At 38.7% G+C, this 23,099-nt stretch overlaps 1 protein-coding gene across 4 annotated transcripts in view; it reads right to left on the bottom strand.

Annotated features, from left to right (window-relative positions):
- The window catches only part of Eogt (EGF-domain O-GlcNAc transferase), a 25,604-nt gene extending 11,564 nt beyond the window's left edge, over positions 1-14,040 (bottom strand). The window contains exons 1-14 of one of the 4 annotated variants that reach the window (XM_076192409.1): positions 14,027-14,040; positions 12,970-13,092; positions 9,947-10,153; positions 9,470-9,563; positions 7,651-7,763; positions 7,215-7,363; positions 6,561-6,724; positions 5,068-5,165; positions 4,444-4,540; positions 4,215-4,294; positions 2,390-2,474; positions 1,311-1,426; positions 635-768; positions 396-498 (exon numbers count right to left, since the gene is read on the bottom strand). In XM_076192409.1, coding sequence (XP_076048524.1) covers positions 396-498; positions 635-768; positions 1,311-1,426; positions 2,390-2,474; positions 4,215-4,294; positions 4,444-4,540; positions 5,068-5,165; positions 6,561-6,724; positions 7,215-7,363; positions 7,651-7,763; positions 9,470-9,563; positions 9,947-10,129 — 1,416 coding nt within the window. In that variant the 5' untranslated portion in view covers positions 10,130-10,153; positions 12,970-13,092; positions 14,027-14,040. Of the gene's footprint in view, positions 1-395; positions 499-634; positions 769-1,310; positions 1,427-2,389; positions 2,475-4,214; positions 4,295-4,443; positions 4,541-5,067; positions 5,166-6,560; positions 6,725-7,214; positions 7,364-7,650; positions 7,764-9,469; positions 9,564-9,946; positions 10,154-12,969; positions 13,093-13,365; positions 13,591-14,026 lie in introns of those variants that run through there. The other 3 variants (XM_076192407.1, XM_076192410.1, XM_076192408.1) reach the window with 3 other exon arrangements.
- Positions 14,041-23,099: the final 9,059 nt, after the last annotated feature.

Here is a 23,099-nt window from a genome sequence, read left to right as displayed (position 1 = left end):
GGGATGGGGGGTGAGGAAGTATGTATGAGAAAAATTTGACGCAGCCCGAAGGGATTTCTCCCCGTCTTCTCCTTTCTTGCATGAGGGGATGGAGAGGGGGGTTGCCGATTTTATGAAGCGGCCTTGCTGTGGATGTGGTGTGTCTTGCGACACTGCTTCTGACCCAAGGCAGTGGACAGGATGCAGGGATGACCCGTCATCCAGGAGGTGCTAAGCTAGGAGGGAGGGAGGAGGGTGGAGGGGAGTGGAATATATGGGAAATGAAATGGGTGGGAGTGATTTCTATGCCTTTTTCTTTTTGGCTACCCCCTGTGTAAGGGGGAAAAAGCCTTTGGTATATGTACTAATACATAATACGTATATCATATAACATGTATTTCAACATATATCCTTACCTCATCTTCTGCAACAACCTTTTTCTCATTTTCCCATGTTATGTAATTAATACCTCGAAGTCTGGCCAAATCTTTGTAGCAGTTTGGGTCTCCACAATTGTAACTAAAATGAAAACAAGATATTAATACTTTTTCTTCAGTACTGATCTGCTCAAATGAAAGCCAACCTTTACAAAAATGTATATAAATTGTATCAGCAATAAAGATCAAAACTAAAGAAGAGAAGACACAGTTCTTACATTTCAAAAATGACAGCCCAATCTGGCAAGAAGAGAAGGTGCGTGAGTCCGGCTCCATGCACTCCAATCAAAATATCTGTCCATTGGTCCTGTTTCAGTTGTTCTTTGAAGTCCATATCATGACCAAACTCAACCTAAGTAAATATCACAAGTCATGTGATCAGCCATGTGAACAACCATTGTCAATAGTTGGTTATCAATAAATCACAGTATACATACATAAACTTGTATACCAAGGGCTTTTTTCCCCTTACAAGAGAGGTTGGCTACCTCCCTTGTAAGGGGGAGAAAGCTTTTGGTATTATATATATATATAATATGTATATATATATATATATATATATATATATGCAGAAAAACCACCAAGGAAAAAGATAAACTGATGACCAAGCACTTTTGTCTACTACTCAGGCATCCTCAGAATCACAAGTTTATGTGATTTCTCAAGCATATATATATATATATATATATATATATATATATATATATATATATTATATATATATATATTATATATATATATATATATGTATGTATGTATGTACAAGGGAGGTAGCCAAAGTTAAAAGGTATAAATCCACTCCCACCCATTTCATCTCCACATACTCCACTCCCATTCACCACCAATCACAATATATAACTACAGAAAACAATATTACTACACTTTAGTATATACCTTTCTAATTAAGAATTCCTTGTTTCTCTTCAGTGCCTTTATAAGTTTTCCTTCATTCAGGATTCTTCGATGTTTAGTTTTTCGAGAAAGTATAGTAATATGAATCTTCCCATCACCTACAATAGAAAATTAAACTGGGGTTAACAGCAACACTATAGCAATGATTACAATGCATCAAACTTAAACAGCCATTCAATATAAAAATGTCAAAACCTGATAATAATATTGGAATCTTTTATACAAACACATACTAGATTAGCACATATATCACTTAAAGAAAAAATATGTTGTTGTCAGGGTAGGGCTAGGTTGAGTCAGGAGTAGGATGAGATGTTTTGGTGCTTTCTGTTGAAATGGAGGGGTAATTTAGAGTTTGGGAGTGTAGTGGGGAGGGTGTCGGGAGTGATGAGAGGATGAGGGGGGGTGGCTCTACTAGTAAGTGAGGAGATTTGTACGTGTGTGGTGAAGTGGAAGGATGTTTCCTCAAGGTTAATGTGGATGAAGGTGAAACTGAGAAGGGAGATATGGGCCTGGTAATGAGCAGAGTGTAGAGGAAAGGAGGGCGTTTTGGATATTTCTAAGTAAGTGCTAAGACAGTTTTGGGAAGAATATCAATGTAGTGGTTTTGGTTCTCAATGCTAAAGTAGGGGTTGAACCAATAGACAGAGTGACTGGAAAGTGTGGAGTGCCAGGTAAAAACCACAGTGGAGAGTTTATGGTAGAGATGTATTTAGAAAGAGTTGATGATAGCTAATACAGTGTCTATGAAAACGGTTAAGCATAAGTACGTATGGGAGAGGGTGGTGGATGGAAGAGTGGGATATCTGTGTTATGTTAGAATGATACTGTTTCTATCACTGGCTTATACTAGCAGCGAAAGGGGATGAGTCATCAGTTGTGAGCTCTTCTTGTATAGGAAAGATGATGATGGAAGAAAGAAAGAAAAAAGAAAGAAAAAAAAAGTGGGGGTAGGGGAGGGGGGATGAAGGTAATTGTTACAGGCAATCAGGAGTGGGAGAGAGAGAGAGAGAGCATGGGAAGGAGAGAGGGAGGGGTGAAAGATGATGACTGATTATTACCTATGATCCTAGTTGGAATATTCAGCCTGTGAACTACATGTTTGGAAAATGCATGGAACAATCCACTTTTTTCACATCCCCATATCTGTTAACAAAAATATAAGATACAGGTAAGAATTTTTGAGTAGTATATAACCCAAAGGAACATAAGAAAGGAATCATTCCTATGCTAAAAAGAGCAAGGAAAAACTAGTATTTCATATTTTGATTACAATAATTTTTTTTATCTTTATACAGAATTTCTGTTACTATAGTACAAGCAATGGATACAATCACTCTTTTCTTTTTAATTATCCCCAAATACCTTTCTCATAACACTTCATCCCACTAGACATCTACTCTATTTCTCGCAACCCTTTTCATCCAACATAGATATTTAATTGCTTCTTTTACTTTATATTTCACCTCCACATCCATTCCTTCATTTGCCACCACAACCTCAGATACTTACGCTTAAGATTCTCCATTTAAGTTCAATTTCATTTCACAAACTCCCTCTCTCCAAGAGGGTTTATTTACACACCCACACACACACACTGTTGCAGAAGATTAAAGTGGCTTTTCACTATATGGATTAAGAGATCATGAAAAAACTCAATGAAACCCAGATCCATTGAAGACTGGAATACATGTCAGTGGTATGGTCCCCACACAGAGTGAAGGATATAAACAAGCTCAAGAAAATACACAGGGCAGCAACCAAACTGGTCCCTAGCCTGGCAGATAAACCTTACAATGAAAGACAATAAACAGGTCTGCCAACTTTGAAAGACTGAAGAGAAAGTGGTGATATGAATACAGTATTCAGGTCACTAAAGGGGATAGATTGCACTGACAGAAGAGATCTTCTGATTAAAGATAGGAGGGCTCTCAGAGGTCACAGGAGCAAATTAAGACCAATTGTCTAAAGTATGGGAAGAAATACAGTTTTCCATAGATACATAAATATTTGGAACAGCCTGGAAGGTGATAAAGCCCAAGCTGGAACAATACATGAATTCAAATCTACCTCTCAATTAAAACCTTCCCATAAGCCTTCCAAAGTACACTCAACAAAGTAATCCCTCTAAAACTATTAAAATTACATTAGTCTATCTATCTATGTACCAAGGGGTTTTTCCCCCCTTACAAAGGAGGTAGCCGAGTCAAAAGGCACATACCTACTCCCACCCATTCCAGTCCCATGGAATAGGAACTCACATTAGTCTAATATGATTTAACATCATAAACTCCTCCCATCAGAAAGCTAGGATGGTGCCCCTTACAGAGGACTTTGTAGTGTGGAATTTAATGAACCATGCCCTTGGTTCAATTTTGCTGGTGGCAGGGTTCGAACTGCCATCCCCTCGACCTTTGCCACAAGAAAGGACACCCTAACCCGCTCAGCCAGCGAGCTTCCACATTAGTCTAAATATGATAATTGGAAGTCAAGGATATAGATAAAGTTGGTACTATACAAGAAATTGAGGCTAGGTATTGGAGAGTAGAAGATAGGACCAAACCAGCACTGCTCCTTTCCTGTATATTAACACACAAAAATAAACTTAAGGCAATGTTTGATAAATGGAGGCATAGATAAGTTCCCATGAGTAGTCAAACCCTGTATACTCAAACTAGGTAAAACACAGAAACCATACAAAAGGGTACATAAAATTCTATATTTAAGCACTCACGACTGGCTCTGACATAACGTATCAATGCCTCACTAAAAAGATGAAAAACTGCCATGCTTACAACCATACTTGTGCATACATCCTTATTTTCAAGCATACAATTCCTTGAGGAAAAACATTAGTAATAATTATATTCCTGTATATCATCTTACCAGAGGTGTGTTGTAATAGAGACCAAAAATCATTCTGGGTAGCAAAGGAAAGATCACATTCTTGAAGCAGACTCTTTTGCCTAGAAGGATAGATAAAGCAATTTAACAAAATTAAAAAACACGTTTACGCTACTATATATATTTTTCTTTCAAAACTAAAAATCAAAGCAGGGACAAACATATATCTTCATTACTTAAATGGTTGTTACATGAAAACTATTTCTCGTACCAGCTAGATCAGATAAGGTCCAGGGTTGGCGCTTGGAGAAGACTTTCCACATCACTCCAAAGTTGGAATAGTAGGGATAGGATTCCCAAATTACAATCTGTTAAAAAAATTACATATTTAATACTATAATTTTTATCATCATACACACACACACACAATAAGAAACTTAAAGTAGGCTAGATGTTATACACCATGCTGGAATCATATATGAATTTCAATCTAGATATAATAACTGGAGAATATGGTATGAGTTGGAACTATACATGATCTGTAAGCAAGGTATGATAATTGGAGAATAAGAGACAGGACCCCAAGTGTGTTGCCCCTTTCCAGTATCCTAACCTAACCTAACCCACCTACATTTCACAATCTCTTATACAAACTTGTTAATATGCTAGTGTTTACTTAACTGTAGCAGATGTGTGTAAGCACAAGTTTAAGTTTACTTTAGAAAAAAACTATACATACCACAACATCTCTTACTACTAAATCTATATAATAAAGGCTTCTTCCCCTTTATAAAGGAGGTAACCAAGTCAAAGGCAGGCACCCACTCCCACCCATTCTACTAAAGTTAAGATTACTAAATGATAATTACTGCCTACTTCATTTAATTCTCCTCACCTGATTATCTACGGAAAATGCAGCTTCGCCTGTTGAATTGACATGCTGTGATGCATATAGGTTGAAAAAGTCACAGAAGTGATGATACATATTCACTGCTGTTAAAGGAATATAACAGTTACTTATGATCTAAATTAAGCAGGAAGAAAAACCTAATGACAGATTAAGAGGAAATACATTATGAATTCTATGAAATGTAAATCAAAGTAATTAAAATATAAAAAGTAGTGAACACGGTTCTCATTCAACATAAAACAGTTGTGCATGTTTGTCCACTATATACCACACTCCCTCTTGTTCTAAAGACGGGTGAGTTTTCATGAGACAAATGCATTATGGCTACAGGGTGCATGAACACTTTGCATATCACTCAAGATAGAAATAATACTTTAAACCTTTCAGCCCTTACCTGCAAAAATTCATGATTTTTTTTAGCTAGTCTTGTTGATAAAATAGAGTTCAAATGACTTTCTTTGAGTTTCACAATGAAGATTATAGATACCAGGGAACTGATATACTACAAAATGGAAGAATAAAGGGAGAGATTGGCAATGGAGTGAGGGAAGGAAAGGAAGCAGTTGTACTGAGAAGTGGTATGGAGAAATAAAAAGGACATCAGTAGAAGCAATGAAAGAAGTACATGGAGCAGCTTACACCGACTGTTACATATGACTCGCATGACTGCACTAACCTGTCATGTCCCTCCTACAAACTTCTCTACCTTTTCTCTCCATCTCCTGTCTGGTCTCCTAACGCCACACTTCCCATCTCACACTGTCTAGTAAGTAATACCCTTTCTCCATCACTCTTTGGTGCTAACTTCCCTGCTCAATTCCAATGCCCCTCTTTTACTGCCTCACAACATCTTTCAATCCACTCTGTTCTCTCACCTGACTTGCCCTCCTTTGTCTTTCAGCAATATTCCTGGAATTGATCTCTCAATTTTCCATGTTTTGCAATGAAAGCTAGTTCCAGTCCTTAAAATCAGCAATAAACTTCTGTCTACATTAAAGTGAAGTACTGAGAATAATAAAACAATAATAACTGTTGCCTCAAATTTTACTGTTTGGAAGCCTATAGCACCACAGTAGCTGGCAACAGTCCCCAAGCCTTCCCAGATATCTCTCAAGGAAAAAAATTATGAATTGCTGTTTGTGCTGTATTTGTAAGGGCCAGTTTCTGTCACCAGCTCATGGAAGAAGGGGGATAGAAGCAGTCACTCAATGTCAGCTCTCCTTGTGTGAAAAAGTGGAGAAAATACATCTAAAGCTGAGGGTGCAAGATCTTGGGGCTCAGTCCAGGGACACTGTCAGCCCTCCAGAAAGAAGAAAGGGGGATGACAAGTTCTGAAGATGGATGGCAGGGAGACGATTCTGTTATCTTGCACAACCACCACTAGCAGGTATTCATCACAGGTCCCACTATTGAGAATACAAATGATCAAGCACATCTAAGGCAAAGGTGGAAATGAAAAGCAAACCAAGAGCACGTACTTGCATCAATTTTCATGATATAGGTAGGATGTTCAACCCAAACATCACACATGGGTCCTTTTTTAACAGACTCTGTAAGTTCTTGAAAATTTCTCAGCTCTGGTCCCCATGACTGAAGGGGACTGATCTGGTCACAATTTTTTAATAGAAGCTCTTTGTTCAGCCTGTAGAATAATTAATAATAATTAAGTATATACCAAAGGGCCGTTTCCCCTTTATAAGCAGGTGTGGTCAATTCAAAGCACATATCTAGCCCAGATCTATCCAAACTCTTTCATTGTCCCTCCCATCTACCTCTGCTTTCCACACTCTTGCAAGTTTTTCTTCACTCTTTCTTTCCATGTGCCCATAATATCCCAGCATACTTTAATCAACCTTACCTGCCAGCTATCTTTCTAGCCACAAGCTGTCTCCACAATGTCCCTCCCATCCACCACTGCCTTCCATACTCTTTTTGTTAGTTTTTCTTCACTCATTCTTTCTGTGTGCCCACACTATCCCAGCATTCTTTGATCAACTCTACTTGCCAGCTCTCTTTATAACCACAATTTCCCTCCATACATTCCTATCACTTGAAGGATACTAATATGTATACAATCATCTTTCCTCACATTTCTAACTTATCTATTTACTGAAGAACAATGGAACTCTTACTTGCATCGACCTCCAATCTGCCCATCTTTTAGCACATCCATACTGTATCGAATTGGTTCTTTTCTTTCAGATAGATCTCTAAAGTCTATGTAAATATTTATACCATGACAAAATCTCAGGCTGTCTGAACACTGAAGTGAAGAGTCTCCCTAATTGAAGAAAAAAGAAAAAGTGTATCATTATTTATGACATGCTTGGCTCACACTGCTTTATCCCATGAATGAAGCAGAGGTAATAACTAGATTACATGGTTCTACAGGTCATCACTTCATGGATAAAAGACCCCTGGACTCTGCCACATTGCTTGAACAACTTCAACATACAAAAAATAGAAATAATATGTATGAATAAATAAAAATAAATAAATATATAAAAAAACAACATGAACACAGAACAAAAAACATTATTTCAATTTGGCAAGACTCTACACCCTTACCTTTTTCTGAGGCTCACAATAGGCTGCCATCTGATCTATATGCTCCTGAATATAACCAAAATCTCCTTGATTGTAAAATGTTTCCACTTGTTCTTCCTTTGTCCTCACCCATCCTGCATCAAAAAGGATTCAGTGATTGTTAATATTAGATCACCGTATCAAACAAGATAAAATGGAACTACCATATACAGTACATACATACATATACCAAGGCTTCTTTCCCCCTTACCAGGGAGGTAGCCAAAAAGGACAAGGCACAAAAACATTCCCACCCATTCCATCCCCGAAAACACTCCACACCCCTCCCCCCTCCCTCCCATCTTAGCACCTCCTAGATGACGGGTCATCCCTGCACCCTGTCCACTGCCCTGGGTCAGAAGCAGTGTTGCAGGACACAGCACATCCACAGCAAGGCCGCTTCATTAAATCGGCGACCCCCCATATAAAGGAGAGGACGGGGAGAAATCCCTTCGGGCTGCGTCAAAAATTTTTGCTCACACACACTACCTCACCCCCCATTCCCCCGTCCAATCCACCTCATGCATCACAACATTTTCCATATACAACCATTCTCCATTCACCCCTGTCTTCTGTCCTCTCCCGTCCTTCCTCAACAGACATTCTCCTCTTCCCCAAAGCCCCCTTCACCCCATCCATCCATCTCATCCTAGGACGTCCCCTCATGTTCACTCCCTCCACATCTGCCTTCCATACCTCCTTTACTAGTCTTTCCATACCTCCTTTACTAGTCTTTCTTCACTCATTCTTTCCATGTGTCCAAACCATCCTAATACTCTTTCATCCACCCTATCTCCCAGCTCCCATATACAGTAATAGCATTAATCAAAACTGTGCATGATATGGGCAAGTGTTCTAACTCAGTCACCCCCTCACAAGGGGGAGAGCCATAATGTACACATGATTAGTACAAAAACAGGACTCTTTCTATAGTTTCTCTTAGGGAAACAAGTTCATATTACAATTAAAACAGATGTTCATGGATAGAAAAAAAAATAAACAAATAAAAAAAGACAAAAAGAAAGAAGGCAAAAGTTTCTTAAAGCCTTTCACTAAAGGGCTCTCAAGAAGAGGGCAGGTCCAGTCTGTTGTTGTCATCCTCTAGACCAGTCATTCTCAACGGGGGCAATTTTTGAGCTCAGGGGGGTGAAAAACGTCACAGGTATTGCTTCTAACTGACAAATTTTAAGCCTAATATAAAAGATCTAGCAGCAAAGCACCAGCTGGGCCCAAGGATCTCATTAGAACACATACATACATATACCAAGGCTTTTCCCCACTTACAAGGGGGGTAGCCAAAAAGAAAAAGGCATAAAATCATTCCCACCCATTCCATCTCTGAATACACTCCACACCACTCCACCCTCCCTCTTATCTTAGCACCTCCTGAATGACGGGTCATCCCTGCACATTGTCATTAAAACACAATGTGAGTAAAATTGTTTAAATTAGTTGTTTATCATTGTTGCAATAATTTTTATTATTTTTTTCCAATTAAGGCAGGCGATCTTTTTTTTTTCAATTGAAAAAGGGGGCGATATGGCTAAAAAGGTTGAGAAACCCTGCTCTAGACTGTCTGGCTGAGCATTCCTGTCTGTTGTAAATTATGCTGTACTTATGTGGTGCACCTAAAGTCAACCTATGAATGACATGTGGCAGGGCATACATATGTAAATATGTAATAGACCTTAAGTATCTATGAAATGTCTAGAGGGATGGGTTTGTTTCTATATCATCACAAAAGAAAAAGAAAAGAAATGAAAAAATTTAGAAAAGTATAAGCAAGTGACAACACTGATACCTCTGTGGTCCTCTGGACAGGATGGTCTACTATATGAATCAATTTCTTTGCAACCTTTTTCATATCCCCAGCATACACTTTTGTCAAGATGTTCCTGAAAAAAGAACATGAACTGGATCATCTCTTCCGAATTAAAAAAAAAGTCTATATACTAGAAGGCTTCTTCCCTCTTACATGGGAGGTAATATAAAAGTATGATTCTAGAACACCGGAAAGGTCCAAGGACCAATGCCAGACACTTTGGGGCTGCAGGTTTCCAGTCAATAAAGCTTGAGGCAACATTATTATACCAGACACTCCTGTAAGAATGTGACCAAGTTTCCGATATAAAGATAACATGACTACTACTTGCAGACAACCACTGTTGATCTCTCCAAATACTGTATGAAAGTATGAACATAAACCCACAGATGTTTACATTTACCAATACAGGTGCACATACATCCCTTGTGAATGAAAATCTGTATGACAACTAACCTTATAAGGGCATGATGGGCTGATTCGACACTTTTCAGCAACTTTAGGATTGTTGCTGAAGAACAGGGCCATGTGTTCTGGATGTAGATTAATCTGGGACCAATCATATCCCAGTATGTATGACTGAGAAATAATTAGTTGTAAGAAAATTAATCTAATAATTTTCCCCATCTTTCCTTCCATGTCAATTTGAGCAATATATTTTTCCTGAAATAAAATATATCATATGATATTCAAATAAGAGTATGTTTGTACATAAATACAACCCTTTCTCTTCTGCAAGGGGAGTGGCTGATTTGTAGCATGCCTTGATAATTCATGATAGAGAAATACAGAATAGGGATCCCTAGCCACCTTCTTCCACCACATTGTCATCTTCTATGGTATGCATGGAAATACAGTGGTTGCATCCACATCCCTCTGTCACAGGAGCATGAGAAACAAAGAGGTCTTAGGCATAGTAAAAGTGAGGAGTGACAGCCAGGTTTTGTCCTGGGAGGGCATAGTACCAGACATTACTTTCATACATAATGGATGCAGAAATTGTTATTAGACAATACACAGATGCAAGTATAATTCACTATTAAAACCTACTGCAAATATAGGATTTATTTTACTTTATTTATTCTTTTTTATTATTATTATTTTTTTCAATACCATCTCTACCGATTTAATGAAGCGGCCTCGCTGTGGATGTGCTGTGTCTTGCGACACTGCTTCTGACCCAGGGCAGTGGACAAGGTCCAGGGATGACCCGTCATCCAGGAGGTGCTAAGATAAGAGGGAGGGTGGAGGGGTGTGGAGTGTATTCAGGGATGGAATGGGTGGAAATTATTTTATGCCTTTTCCTTTTAGGCTACCTCCCTTGTAAGGGGGAAAAAGCCTTGGTATATGTATGTATGTATGTATCTCCACCAAGGAGAGGGGGGGGTCGCTGAATTTATGAAGTGGCCTTGCTGTGGATGTGCTGTGTCTTACGACATTGCTTCTGACCCAGGGCAGTGGACAGGATGCAGGGATGACACATCATCCAGGAGGTGCCAAGAAAAGAGGGAGGGAGGAGTGGAATATATGGGAAATGGAATGGGTGGGAGTGGTTTCTATGCCTTTTCTTTTTTGTAAGGGGGAAAAAGCCTTTGGGATATGCATGTATTTATCTCCACTACCAGGTAGAAAAACTGTTGGTCACCCATGTTGCTGGGCAAATTTTGCTATTTTGATCTCATAGTCATTGCAGGAGTTAAGAACAGCATAAACATAGGACAGTTGAACTTAGAAAATGACTAAGTATTCCTCTAAGAAAGGGGATCCATTTCCAAAAAGAAGAATAGTACATGACCAGTCCATCAGGTGTCATACACTACAGTATTGACTACATATAACAATGCAACCAATACATTAGTATGCATGTCCTAATGATGAGTAAAAGCACCGTACTACAAATCAGCCAAATACATGCAAATCTAACTCTAAAAATTAGAAATATGAGATATAACAACACTGGTTTCCCCTCAAAAGCAATCAATGATATTGCTTTTTCCCAATTACCATAAATCAGAGAATCACCCAACAGTTTGACCTCTCCCAATGAACAAATACCATATAACACTAGGCTTTACTTTTGATACACATATCAAAGACCTGACTATGCAGACAAACAAAAAATTAAACATAACAATAGCAAGTACAGATTTTGAAAAGGAGATACTAATCACTCTGTACAAACAGCTCATAAGAACTAATGAACTACACATCTACAGCATGGTACCCAACAACTTAGAAAACAAAGGCATCCTACAAACACAAAAGAAAACATTATGAATAACTAACGTTACCATGATAACCTGGTAAGTTTTTAGAAGTGCACACCTACAAGATCTAACGAAAGAAAATTAAATATTCATTTTGTAAATTACAATACATCAACATAATATACATTTTTCTTGGTGGAAATAACAAAAAATTGGCTAAAAGTGATAAACTAATGAATGGAGCCGCAACGACTGCTTGAGATGCCATTTTTGTTTTGATAGATGCAGAGGTCTAAGAAATTAAAGCAAGATAAATTCATCTAACCTAACTTGCCTAACCTCCATTTAGTACTGCTGTACCTATAATTCTAGAGGTCATCTGGGTTGTTGTCATCGTCAGGGATGTTGATGGCTGGTTTTGGCACCTGATCAGTGTGTGGGGTGTAGAGGAGTTTCATAGATTGAAGAAGAGCATGAAGCTCAGCTCTGTAGCATCATTTTAAAAATATGCAGGATGGTGATATCACCTGGAGTGGGAGAACACCCAGTACACAACATCGCTATTGTCATCCTGATAGTGACAGGATTGGACCGACGACAACATGGCATCTCAAACCCATCATCATAGCTCTGTTCAGTAGTGTACATGCTTTTAGCAATGTTTTTTATTATTGATTTCCACCAAGAAAAACATATGTTGATGTATTAAAATTTATAAAATTAATATCTAATTTTCTATAGCTAAATTACATACGTGTGCACTTCTAAACAAAACAAACATCTACAATCATTTACCAAAACCTTTCCCTTAGCACTTAAGAATGACAGGCACATTCTTAATCATATATACAAACACCAAAATGCCCTTTCTCATTTATAAGAGGAATTGAAGGTCTATTAAAGATTATGAGTTTTGATATGAATTTATATCTATATTAATATTTGTAGACATGAGGAGTAATGGGGGATATCACTGTTGATTTTTAAGTAAAATGACATCTAGATTTCTTTTTTAATTTTGTTCATTAGGCATTGTTTACATGATTATAATATGGTATAAGCAGCATGAGGGTACATGGGCTTCTGAGAAGAACTGTGTGCCTATTACTCTCATGAGCTGATTTACGAGAACTCCAAAGTCTCCTAAAAAGAAAACTGGACCAACAAACTGAATGAGTATGACCAACCCCTTAAAAACACTATATCTATGCATTTTTACACTGAATCACTACAATTTGAAGATACCATGTGACAAAGAAAGGATTGACATACTGAACTAGAATCTTCCTTCTTCTCTGTTTTTTTTTTATGCAGACTCCACTTCAGGAATCAGGGGTTCCTATGCATACCAGAGCATTGACACTTCACATGGTCTAGTGCAGACAGCCTACATACCTGTGGAATGAAAACTAATTAATTTTCCATTTGGTGTCTATTCACTAAAGCCTTACTATCTACCAGAGTTGATTCATTTCTACAAGTATAGAGATAATGAGGTGATATTACAATATAGACAGGATGCAGTACCACCTGTCACTTATCGCAACATTGAACACACTATACCGGTAACACTCTATATCCCAAAATATGAAAAAATATTACTACTTTGTGTGTCACGTAATTTCAGAGCAATATGATCACGGTTACAGTTCACCAGTATGTTAGCACCTTATGATTGTGAAAACGGGCAGCAACATACGTCATAAGGGTACTTCAATCCTCGAGTACTGAACAAGTGGCCCTTGACTGCACCAACCACCAATTCGTGCGTGGGTGTATTTCGCCTCGTACAGGAGCATATGATCAAACGATCTCATACAAAATGCATAGTGCAGTTTGGCTATGTTAAAACATATCATGATTTTCTCCTATACAGTATGCTTTATCATATTTATGACCATCTTAGATCCTACATCTCCATATTTCAATAGTTAAGTTGCGGGGTTTTACTGTTATGAACTTGTGTTACAAGATTTGTAACATTTCATAACAGTCGTACGATTTCTTTAAATTGTTGTGAATTGACTGCTGGGAAATGCATACGTCTTCCTTACTAAATAAAATCATCGCTAATACATTTTCGTTTAATCTTCCCGTAAAATTGTGTATCCATACATAATATTTTCCTTGTATGTACTCGTTTCGTACCACTATGCGAAAACGGAATGTATAAAATAAACCTACTTAATTATCATAATTGCTTATACAGTCATTCATTTGACCACAACAAATCGTTCATACTCAAAATTACGAGTTAATAATAAGCGTTATTAAAACACGCCAGCTAAAAATTAAACATAATTCTGGAATCCCAAAGGACACCACTCACCCACTATCGACGACCTCTACATTCATAGCAAAGAGGGCATAAATTTATTTTACATGCACATTTACATTCACTAAGTGACTATGTGGAAATGTCATCCTATCTCTCATATAATTTTACTGCCAAGTGACAAACTTCAAATTTACATAAGCGATATGTTATTCCGTTAAAATAAGTTAATTGTTTACCCACACATACGTACGGAATTCATAATTATGTTTTTTTTTTAACCGGATTACATTTCAATTGCATCTGCAAATTTTAAGTCAGGATCAATTAACTACCGTATTAAGACGCATAGAAATGTATAAATCTAGTCACCAAAACTTTATTTCTTGTCCAAAAGAGATGATCTTGTCTTTAGATTAAACCGCACGCATTGTAAATTAATGTCGCTGTTTTTGGTACTCAATATGCCATCGAGAGTCCACGACTGAACAAAGGACTCTCCTAGACTCTCACATTTGTCGTACAACTGCGCCAACTTCTGCCGCGTCGCTTTTGCAAACTTCTCTATCTTGACTTAATCTATCTGCTCTCCTTCCACTTTTAGTAGTGTGACTTTGTTGTATGTCTTTTTTCCTATCTGTATGAAGTAGAATAACAACAGTAACTTCTTTGACAGCAATTGAGAAAGAGAAAGAATGCCAGGAGCTGACTGACATGTGGGAGAGAGTGAAGGATAAGAATAAAAGAAAGGAAGAATGGTTGTTAAAAGGAGGAAAGGATAAAGTGCACAAAGATGGTATGTGAGATGAGGAGGATAGATGGGAACAGAAAGAGAGGCAACAGATGGTGCAATGAATCTGGTGCATTACCCATATCTAGTTCCCATGTTTGGGGATTATATAATATAAGTATCGTGCAACATTTTCACTTCAGTTAAGGTGAAGACCAGCTTAAAAGAAAAATTGGTCTATGCAATCTGTGGAGAATATAATTATGACTTCCGACAGATTTCCCATCCCTCTTAATATGAAATGTTGACGGTGTAAGTTAATCTAGGTGACCGTCCCACCGAGTTAATACTGGGATACTCTGTGTGAACTTGTATACAGCTTTCAGCAACAACAAAAATACATACCTGAGATCGGCAGGGACTCATCGAACCTTGAAAAGTGCAATGGCATCACAAAGCATCATGTATCTTTGTGAATATGTAATCATTTCAGTCATTCATGTTGGTTTGGATATTTCATGTAACTCAATTTATGACTTACCATGGCCTTGGGGCCACTTGGAGATCTTCTTCGTCTTTGTTCTGGTTAATGACTCATTGAACCTTGAAAAGTGCAATGGCATCACAAAGCATCATGTATCTTTGTGAATATGTAATCATTTCAGTCATTCATGTTGGTTTGGATATTTCATGTAACTCAATTTATGACTTACCATGGCCTTGGGGCCACTTGGAGATCTTCGTCTTTGTTCTGGTTAATGACGGTGATGTGTGCGACGACTTCGGGCGTGGCATGGAGGATGAGTATGGGAATGGGGAGAAGGATAAAAGTATGTGTTGAGGGTTCGGGGCCAAGAGGCCCCTGCCGCCCATATAACGTAGTAGAGTACAAGTCAAGTCTAAGACAAGAGATGTAACTGACCAGAAGTGTTAATGATTCGTGACTGGGGAGTTACATGAATTTACCACAATCCCAGATCTCATATATATCATGTGTGAATTGCACATACGACGGGGCGTGTGTTAAACCAGTGAGGGGATTCTATGAGAGAACCATTCCCCTCAACATATACCTTTATCCTTCTCCCCATTCCCATACTCATCCTCCATGCCACGCCCGAAATCGTCGCGCACATCACCGTCATTAACCAGAACAAAGACGAAAAAGATCTCCAAGTGGCCCCAAGGCCACGGTAAGTCTTAAATTGAGTTACATGAAATATCCAAACCAACATGAATGAGTGAAATTATTACATATTCACAAAGATACATGATGCTTTATGATGTCATTGTACTTTTCAGGGTTCTATGAGTCCCTGCCGATCACAGGTATGTAGTTTTGTTGTTGCTGAAAGTTGTATATGTTACAGTAAGAACACGTACCTAGGGATTACGCGTAATCCCTGAATGTTTATTCAGTGAATACGCGTAATCCCCGTTTCACTAACCTAACCTAACCTGACCTAACCGAACCTAACCGAACCTAACCTAACCTAAGGTTAGGTTAGGTTAGGTTAGTGAAACGGGGATTACGCGTATTCACTGAATAAACGGTTAGTGAAACGGGGATTACGCGTATTCACTGAATAAACATTCAGGGATTACGCGTAATCCCTAGGTACGTGTTCTTACTGTAACATATACAAGTTCAGACAGAGTATCCCAGTATTAACTCGGTGGGACGGTCACCTAGATTAACTTACACCGTCAACATTTCATATTAAAAGAGATGGGAAATCTGTCGGAAGTCATAATATTCTCCACGATGAAGAAGTAAAGGGTTGGTTGCAAAGTTGAATTAGGGAAGCATATAAGAGGTACAGAAGGAAGAGAGAAGGAAAAATGGACAGTAAGGGAGGCAAAGGGGAAAACGGATGTAATGTGCAATAGGAGTTTAGTGGAGAATTTTGTAAAGAGTGAAAAACAAAGTTTTGGAATAAGTGAAAAAGAGTGATGGTTATGGAGAAAAATAACTTCTCAATAACTAAGGAGTTATAGGTCTATCTCTATACCAGATGTCAAGTTTCCTTCTATTTTGAGAGCCACCTGACTATTTTTCCATCTATAGCAACCTATCACCGTAATGGAAATAAGCTGAGGACCACAATAGCTTACATGCTTTTTTTTGTGTTATCCTCGGCAATTGTAATTGTTATTTCGAAATATGTGTTCTTTTCATTATCTGCACTTCATGTATACTGATTCAATGCCGAATAAAATTATTATTATAATGTGATGCCATACACAGATTGCAGCCTTCACATGGCACCTTGTGTTATTGTATTTTAAGTGAGTGGTTTGAGATGAAGTTGGGACCGTGTCAGCGTTGTATAATGTCAACATGGTTGTTCAATATGTCCACGAATCGAGTGGAATGGGAAGTAAATGTAAGTGTGATGGGTTGGGATTTAGAGATGATGAATTAGAGTGGGAGATGAGCCAGTTGTTTCCAAATGACCCTGGGTTTCTGGCTAGATCAGAAGAGTTTAGATATGTTTGAGATGAAGTATTTAGATATTCTATGAGGAATTTCCCTGTTTGCCATCATGGACGTACCAGTTAACAGTGGGTCCTGCAACTATGTATTTGAGCTGCTCTTTGTCTGCTCTTTCCTACAAAACCTGTTCGATATGGGTGACCCTGCAGAGATTTCCTCTCTATCGACATAGCTTTTGTAATCATTAAGATTCTCAAGCCTATCCACCACGTCAAGGTGTCAACTTTCGGATGGGCCTCATAGATATATGGGGTACCGTCATAATGACGGCGTGGACCATTGGGCACCATATATATATAGGGCTTCACCGAATATAATGAATAAGGTGACACCAGAGAAATATCTCACCAGAAACCAGTTGGCACGGAGGTGAGATTACTGCCAACCCCCCTTCATAGACAATATGAATAGCACAACCAAAAGAAAACCGGGCGTTCCTGTTGGATCATCGTCTCCTAAAGGTCCAACCGCATTGCCTCGTGTGCTTACGGGCAGTGTGCCACCGAATGTGAGTAAGCACTGTCCAAGCAGATCCAAGTCTTGGACATTAAACATGAAGAAAATGAAGATCTACACTTACAACGTAAGAAGTCTCTCAGAAGACCACAGACTGGAGAGTTTAATGGAAGAACTAGACAACATCAAGTGAGACATCGTAGAACTGAGCGAAGTCCGAAGAACGGAAGAAAAGCTGATACAATTACAAGATGGTCACCACCTGTTCTACTATAGAGGTAAGGACAAAGAAAGATCTAGTGGAGTAGGATTCTTGATAAACCGAGAAGTTGTTGGTAACGTAATCAAATTCAGTAGTTTATCGGACAGGGTAGCTTGGATTGTGATTAGGCTGTGTAAAAAATACACTCTAAAAATAGTTCAGGATTATGCACCAACTTCATAGAGTTCAAACGATGAAAATGAGTCGTTTTATGATGATTTAAGTCAAGTAATGGACAAAGAAAAAAGTAAATACACTTTGGTAATAGGCGACTTTAATGCTAAAGTAGGGAAGAAGATGGGAGATGAGACGTGCATTGGGAAGTTTGGAGTAGGTGAAAGAAATTACTTAGGCGAGATGTTAGTAAATTTTGCAGCGAACTACAGTATGTGGATAATAAACACTTTCTTCCAAAAGCTTGTAAGACGTACATGGACGTGGAGAAGTCCAAATGGAACAACAAAGAACGAAATAGACTTCATATTAGGAGATGAGAACAAGAGCGTTAGCGATGTTACGGTGATAAACAAAGTCAACATAGGTAGTGACTGTCACAATTTTTGAAATTGTGACACCCGGCTCGCTATCTCACCTTCCCATTTTCTCGTCTGTTCTCTCACCGTTTCAGCCCTTCGTTCCCTATACTCGGGGGAATTACCAGAGTCCTTAAGACTTCTAGTAGCTGCATCCTGTCCTTTCTCCTCCTCGTTATCCTCTTTATCTGTCATGTCATTTTTGACAATCAATTTCAGTGCCTTAGCGAAGGGAGAGACTTCTAATTATCTAGAAGCACCCCCCCCCCTTTTGATTTGTGTTCTCAGAGCCAAGCTCAACGGTTTTCGCGCCCAAACAAAGCGCCCAAACACACACCCTCCCCCCCCTGCGCGCTGCCACATATTTGTTTAAGCTAGGCAATTAGAATAATTAGGATTGTGTCTAACCCGCTCGTGAACAGTGTCTACCTCAAGGAACAATTGCAACTGTGTCACCTCCCACATGAACATTATTCGTAGTACCCTTCACAACTAGGGACGGAGACGTAGAACTATTGGCAACGTCGGAAGCCGGCTACCGGACATCTTGACCTGACCTGCCGCAGGACACAGGCAGTCTAAGCATCGAGTTCATCAAAAGAGGCCAGACCGCTCGTTCTCGGAAGACCAATCGTGTCCTTTCCTCCCTCATGTGACTGTTGGGGATTTACATCCTTGTGAGCAAATCGAGTGTCGATTATTTGGGTATAAACCCCTCAAGCCAAAACTCTGAGTGTAGTGCGATTGACCGGGAATACGTCGATGAAGTGACTTACAAGCCCATCACAGCGCCCGCCCAGGCCGTCACCCCCCGCCCCCACCAAAACGAAGCTAATTGAAGACGTCTCCACAAGCAAGACACTTATTAAGTACTAATACTTTAACAATTTCTTAAGCTAGGAACGCGCGCAGGGAATAGATAGGATGTATGTATGAAATCCAACTGTTAAAACCCTTATTTAATGTCAAGATATTTCTAGTGTTTAATTATTTAATTCATTAAAACTCACAATAGGAGTTCTGGGTTTCATTAGCCTAGGACGGTTCACTTAATGAGTTGTCCCATCATACCCCTCCCCCCTCTTTGATTTACTCTCACGCTTGCCTTGGAGGGAAGGCGAGTGGTCCCGAGATGTGATACAAATCGCCTGGACTTCGGTTCCCCAACTGCAGCTATCTTCCCCCTCCCTTCATCAATCACTTAAGGTGCGTGTTACCCACACCACCTCATCTACCACCTTCTTCCACTGTCCAGGAATTTGCGTCAGTGACCATAGAATGGTAGGTTGCATAGCTAAATTCAATTTCAGAGCCGAGAGAAATAAACTAGTTTTAGAAAATAAAATAAGCCTAGTAAAGGTTAAGGATAATAATAAGAAATTTCAGTTAGAAATTAAAAATAGATTTGGAGCTCTAAGAACTAACGAGGACACCGTGGAAGATATTAATTTGAATTTAGTGAATATCATTAAGGAATTGACAGAGAAAGTAGGAAGTGCAAAAACACTAGAGAAAATAAATACTCCAAAGCTTCAAATTACCTAATTAAAAGAAGAAGGACCATGTACATTAAAAGCAGGAGAGACGAAATAGAAAGAGAACTAAACAAGCTTATCAACAAAAGGCAGAGATCAGAGAAAAGAAAGAGAAACATGGATGAAATAGAGGAAACTATTCGGAAAGGTAAAAGTATTAAAGTGACCGAGTGCAGACATGTTTTAGGAAGACAGCAAATATGTTTGAAATATATAAATGGAGAAACAATTAAATGTAGAGATAAAATGGTAAAAAAAAAAGTAGAAGAATTTTACCAAGAGCTTTACTCGTCGAAGACCGTAGTTGAGGCAGTAAATTCATGTGTAGACGTTAGTAGTGTACCAGAGATTACAAAGGAAGAAGTAGAATTTGCTCTAAAAACTATGAAACGAGGAAAAGCATATGGGGAAGATGGTATATCAATAGATCTGTTGAAAGACGCAGGGAAAATAGTTCATATTAAATTAGCTGAGTTGTACACCCAGTGCTTACGTCAAGCAAGCGTTCCTGATGCGTGGTGCAATGCTATAATGATTTTGCTTCATAAAAAGGAGACCAGAAGGACCTTAGTAACTATCGACCGATTAGCTTGCTATCAAATGTATATATTCTCCAAGATACTTACAAATAGACTAATTCAATTTTTAGATGGAAACCAACCGAGAGAACAGGCAAGCTTTAGGAGCGGATATTCGACTCTAGACCATTTGCAGGCGATAAATCAACTAATTGAGAAAACGACAGAATACAATATATAAATATACCTCTGTGTTTAGCTTTTGTAGATTACGAGAAGGCCTTTGACTCGACAGAACAAATAGCAATACTAAACTCGCTACGCAAACAGGGTACAAACGAACATATCCTAAGAGTTTTAGAAAAGATTGATGTGAAAGGTACCGCTATAATTCGACTACATAAAGATACAGAAAAGATCAAGATCGAGAGAGGAGTACGGCAAGGCGATACAATTTCACCCAAATTATTTAGAGCTTATTTGCAAGATATTTTCAGAAGGTTGAGTTGGGAAAAGAAAGGTTTGAAGATTAAGGGCGAATATTTGAAGCACCTAAGATTTGCTGATGACATTATTCCTATTTCAGAAAGAGCAGAAGACTTACAAGATATGCTGAGCGATCTAAACAATGAAAGTCTCAAAGTAGGTTTAAAAATTAATAAGAGTAAAACCAAAGTAATGTTCAACACGAAAGTTCAAAGCAAAGAGATTGTAATTGATGGTGAGAGTCTTGAAGAAGTTGAAGAGTATAATAATTTAGGCCAGATGGTGAAAGTGACGAGAGATCATGATAATGAAATAAAGAGACGCATTTGGTTGGAAAGTGTTTACTAAGTATAATAAAATCCTAAGAGGCTCTCTACCTTCATGTTTAAAATGTAAAGTTTACAATCAGTGCATTCTATCAGCAATAATCTACGGGTGTGAGACTTGGAAGATGACGAGGGCGATGGAAACAAAGCTAAGGACTGCACAGAGGAGAATGGAGAGATCAATGATGGGAATAACACTGAGAGACCAAAAGAGAGCAGACTAGAGTGAAAGATATTGTGGAGGCAGTAAAAGAGAGGAAGTGGAATTGGGCAGGTAAGTTAGTGCGAACGACTGATGAGCGATGGAGTAAATGTGTTACCGAGTGGACGCCGCGAAATAGGGAGACCAGACAGAAGGTGGAGAGACGAGATCGAGAAATTTGCAGAAGTGACGTGGTAGAGAATGGCATAGTCGTGTGATTCATGGAATGCTATGGAGGAGGCCTTTGTTCAGCAGTGGACTCAGGATGGCTGATTTGATTGATTGATTGATTGATTTAGAAATTATGATGAGGTTTACATGAATGGATAGCATGAGAAATGAGGAGGTGAGGCAGAGAGCAGGAGCAAAAAGAGGGAGTCTATGGCCGAACAAAGGGTTCTCCTAGATAGGGTTGATTAAAGAATATTGGAATGGTTTGGTCATATGGAAAGAATGAGTGAAGAGAGACAAGCAACAAGAGTATGGCAAGCAGAAGTGGATGGTGGGAACTTGAGAGGACACTGAAGAATGAGGTGGATGGACATTGTGAAAGAGGACACTAGATGCAAGAGAAATGTCTGAAAGGCAGAGGTAGCTGGAATGAGCTTTAGGTGAAGACCAGCAAAAGGGATGGATGGGTTGACAGGAGCCTTGGGTACATGGGAATATCTGTTGAACAGGGAAGGGTAAAGGGCATGAGTAAAGAGTGGGTGTAAAAGGATATCTTCAAACTAGTCTCTTATCTTTCAAATAGAGCTGCTTTATGTCTGTCCTATAGGTCTCTGACACCCACTTACAAATTTAGAACTAACAATTCTTGCAGATTACTAGAGTACATCTTAATTTTTATACTAAATCATCTATGTTGTGGTAAGTGATGTTTTTGCAAGAGACACATCACCCTGCTGCCTGTCCTCAACACCCGATAACCTTCTTACTTGCATCTGGAGGTGCAACATCAAGGGGTTGACACTTGATTCTTGGACCTGGTCTACAATCTCAATCAACTTTGTATTTCCCCCTACCATTTCACATAAAAAGGTTGACAACCAGCTACCAATTCCCCTCATCTAAGTAATTAAAGCAAATGTCCTACACTTAATGGAATAGGTACTGCCTAATGTCTACTGGGTTCATTATTTGTGAATTTCAAATGGTGCATCTAATATTATACTTACAAATCTATATCACTTTATTAGACTTGTACAATTATGTCCTCCATATAGGGAAAAAATATTGTGTTGTTGGTTGTAGCTGTGTAATATGAAGTGTTCTGTGTGATGGCTTCATGTGGAGCAGTTTGTTTCTGCAGTCAAGCCTATTCTGTGCTGTCTTAGCGCTGGATGGTGACCTAAATACAAGTGCACTAGTGTGATTCTTGTTATTTACTTTCTGACACAAGTATGAATTTCTAATTGTCATCTAGCTATATACCAGGAGTTTCCCTCCCCCCTTCATATAGGAGGTAGCCAAGTCAAAGGCATGTACCTAATCCCACCCATTCCATTACCATCCACCACCCTTTCCCTTCTTATCTTAGCTCATGGATGAATTAATTTTCATAATCCATATAAATGTCATA

The sequence above is a fragment of the Oratosquilla oratoria genome, chromosome 11 (genome assembly GCF_046742065.1).
Source record: "Oratosquilla oratoria isolate Oo_2021 chromosome 11, ASM4674206v1, whole genome shotgun sequence".
NCBI lineage: Eukaryota > Metazoa > Arthropoda > Malacostraca > Stomatopoda > Squillidae > Oratosquilla > Oratosquilla oratoria.
This window is presented reverse-complemented; position numbering and strand designations above follow the sequence as displayed.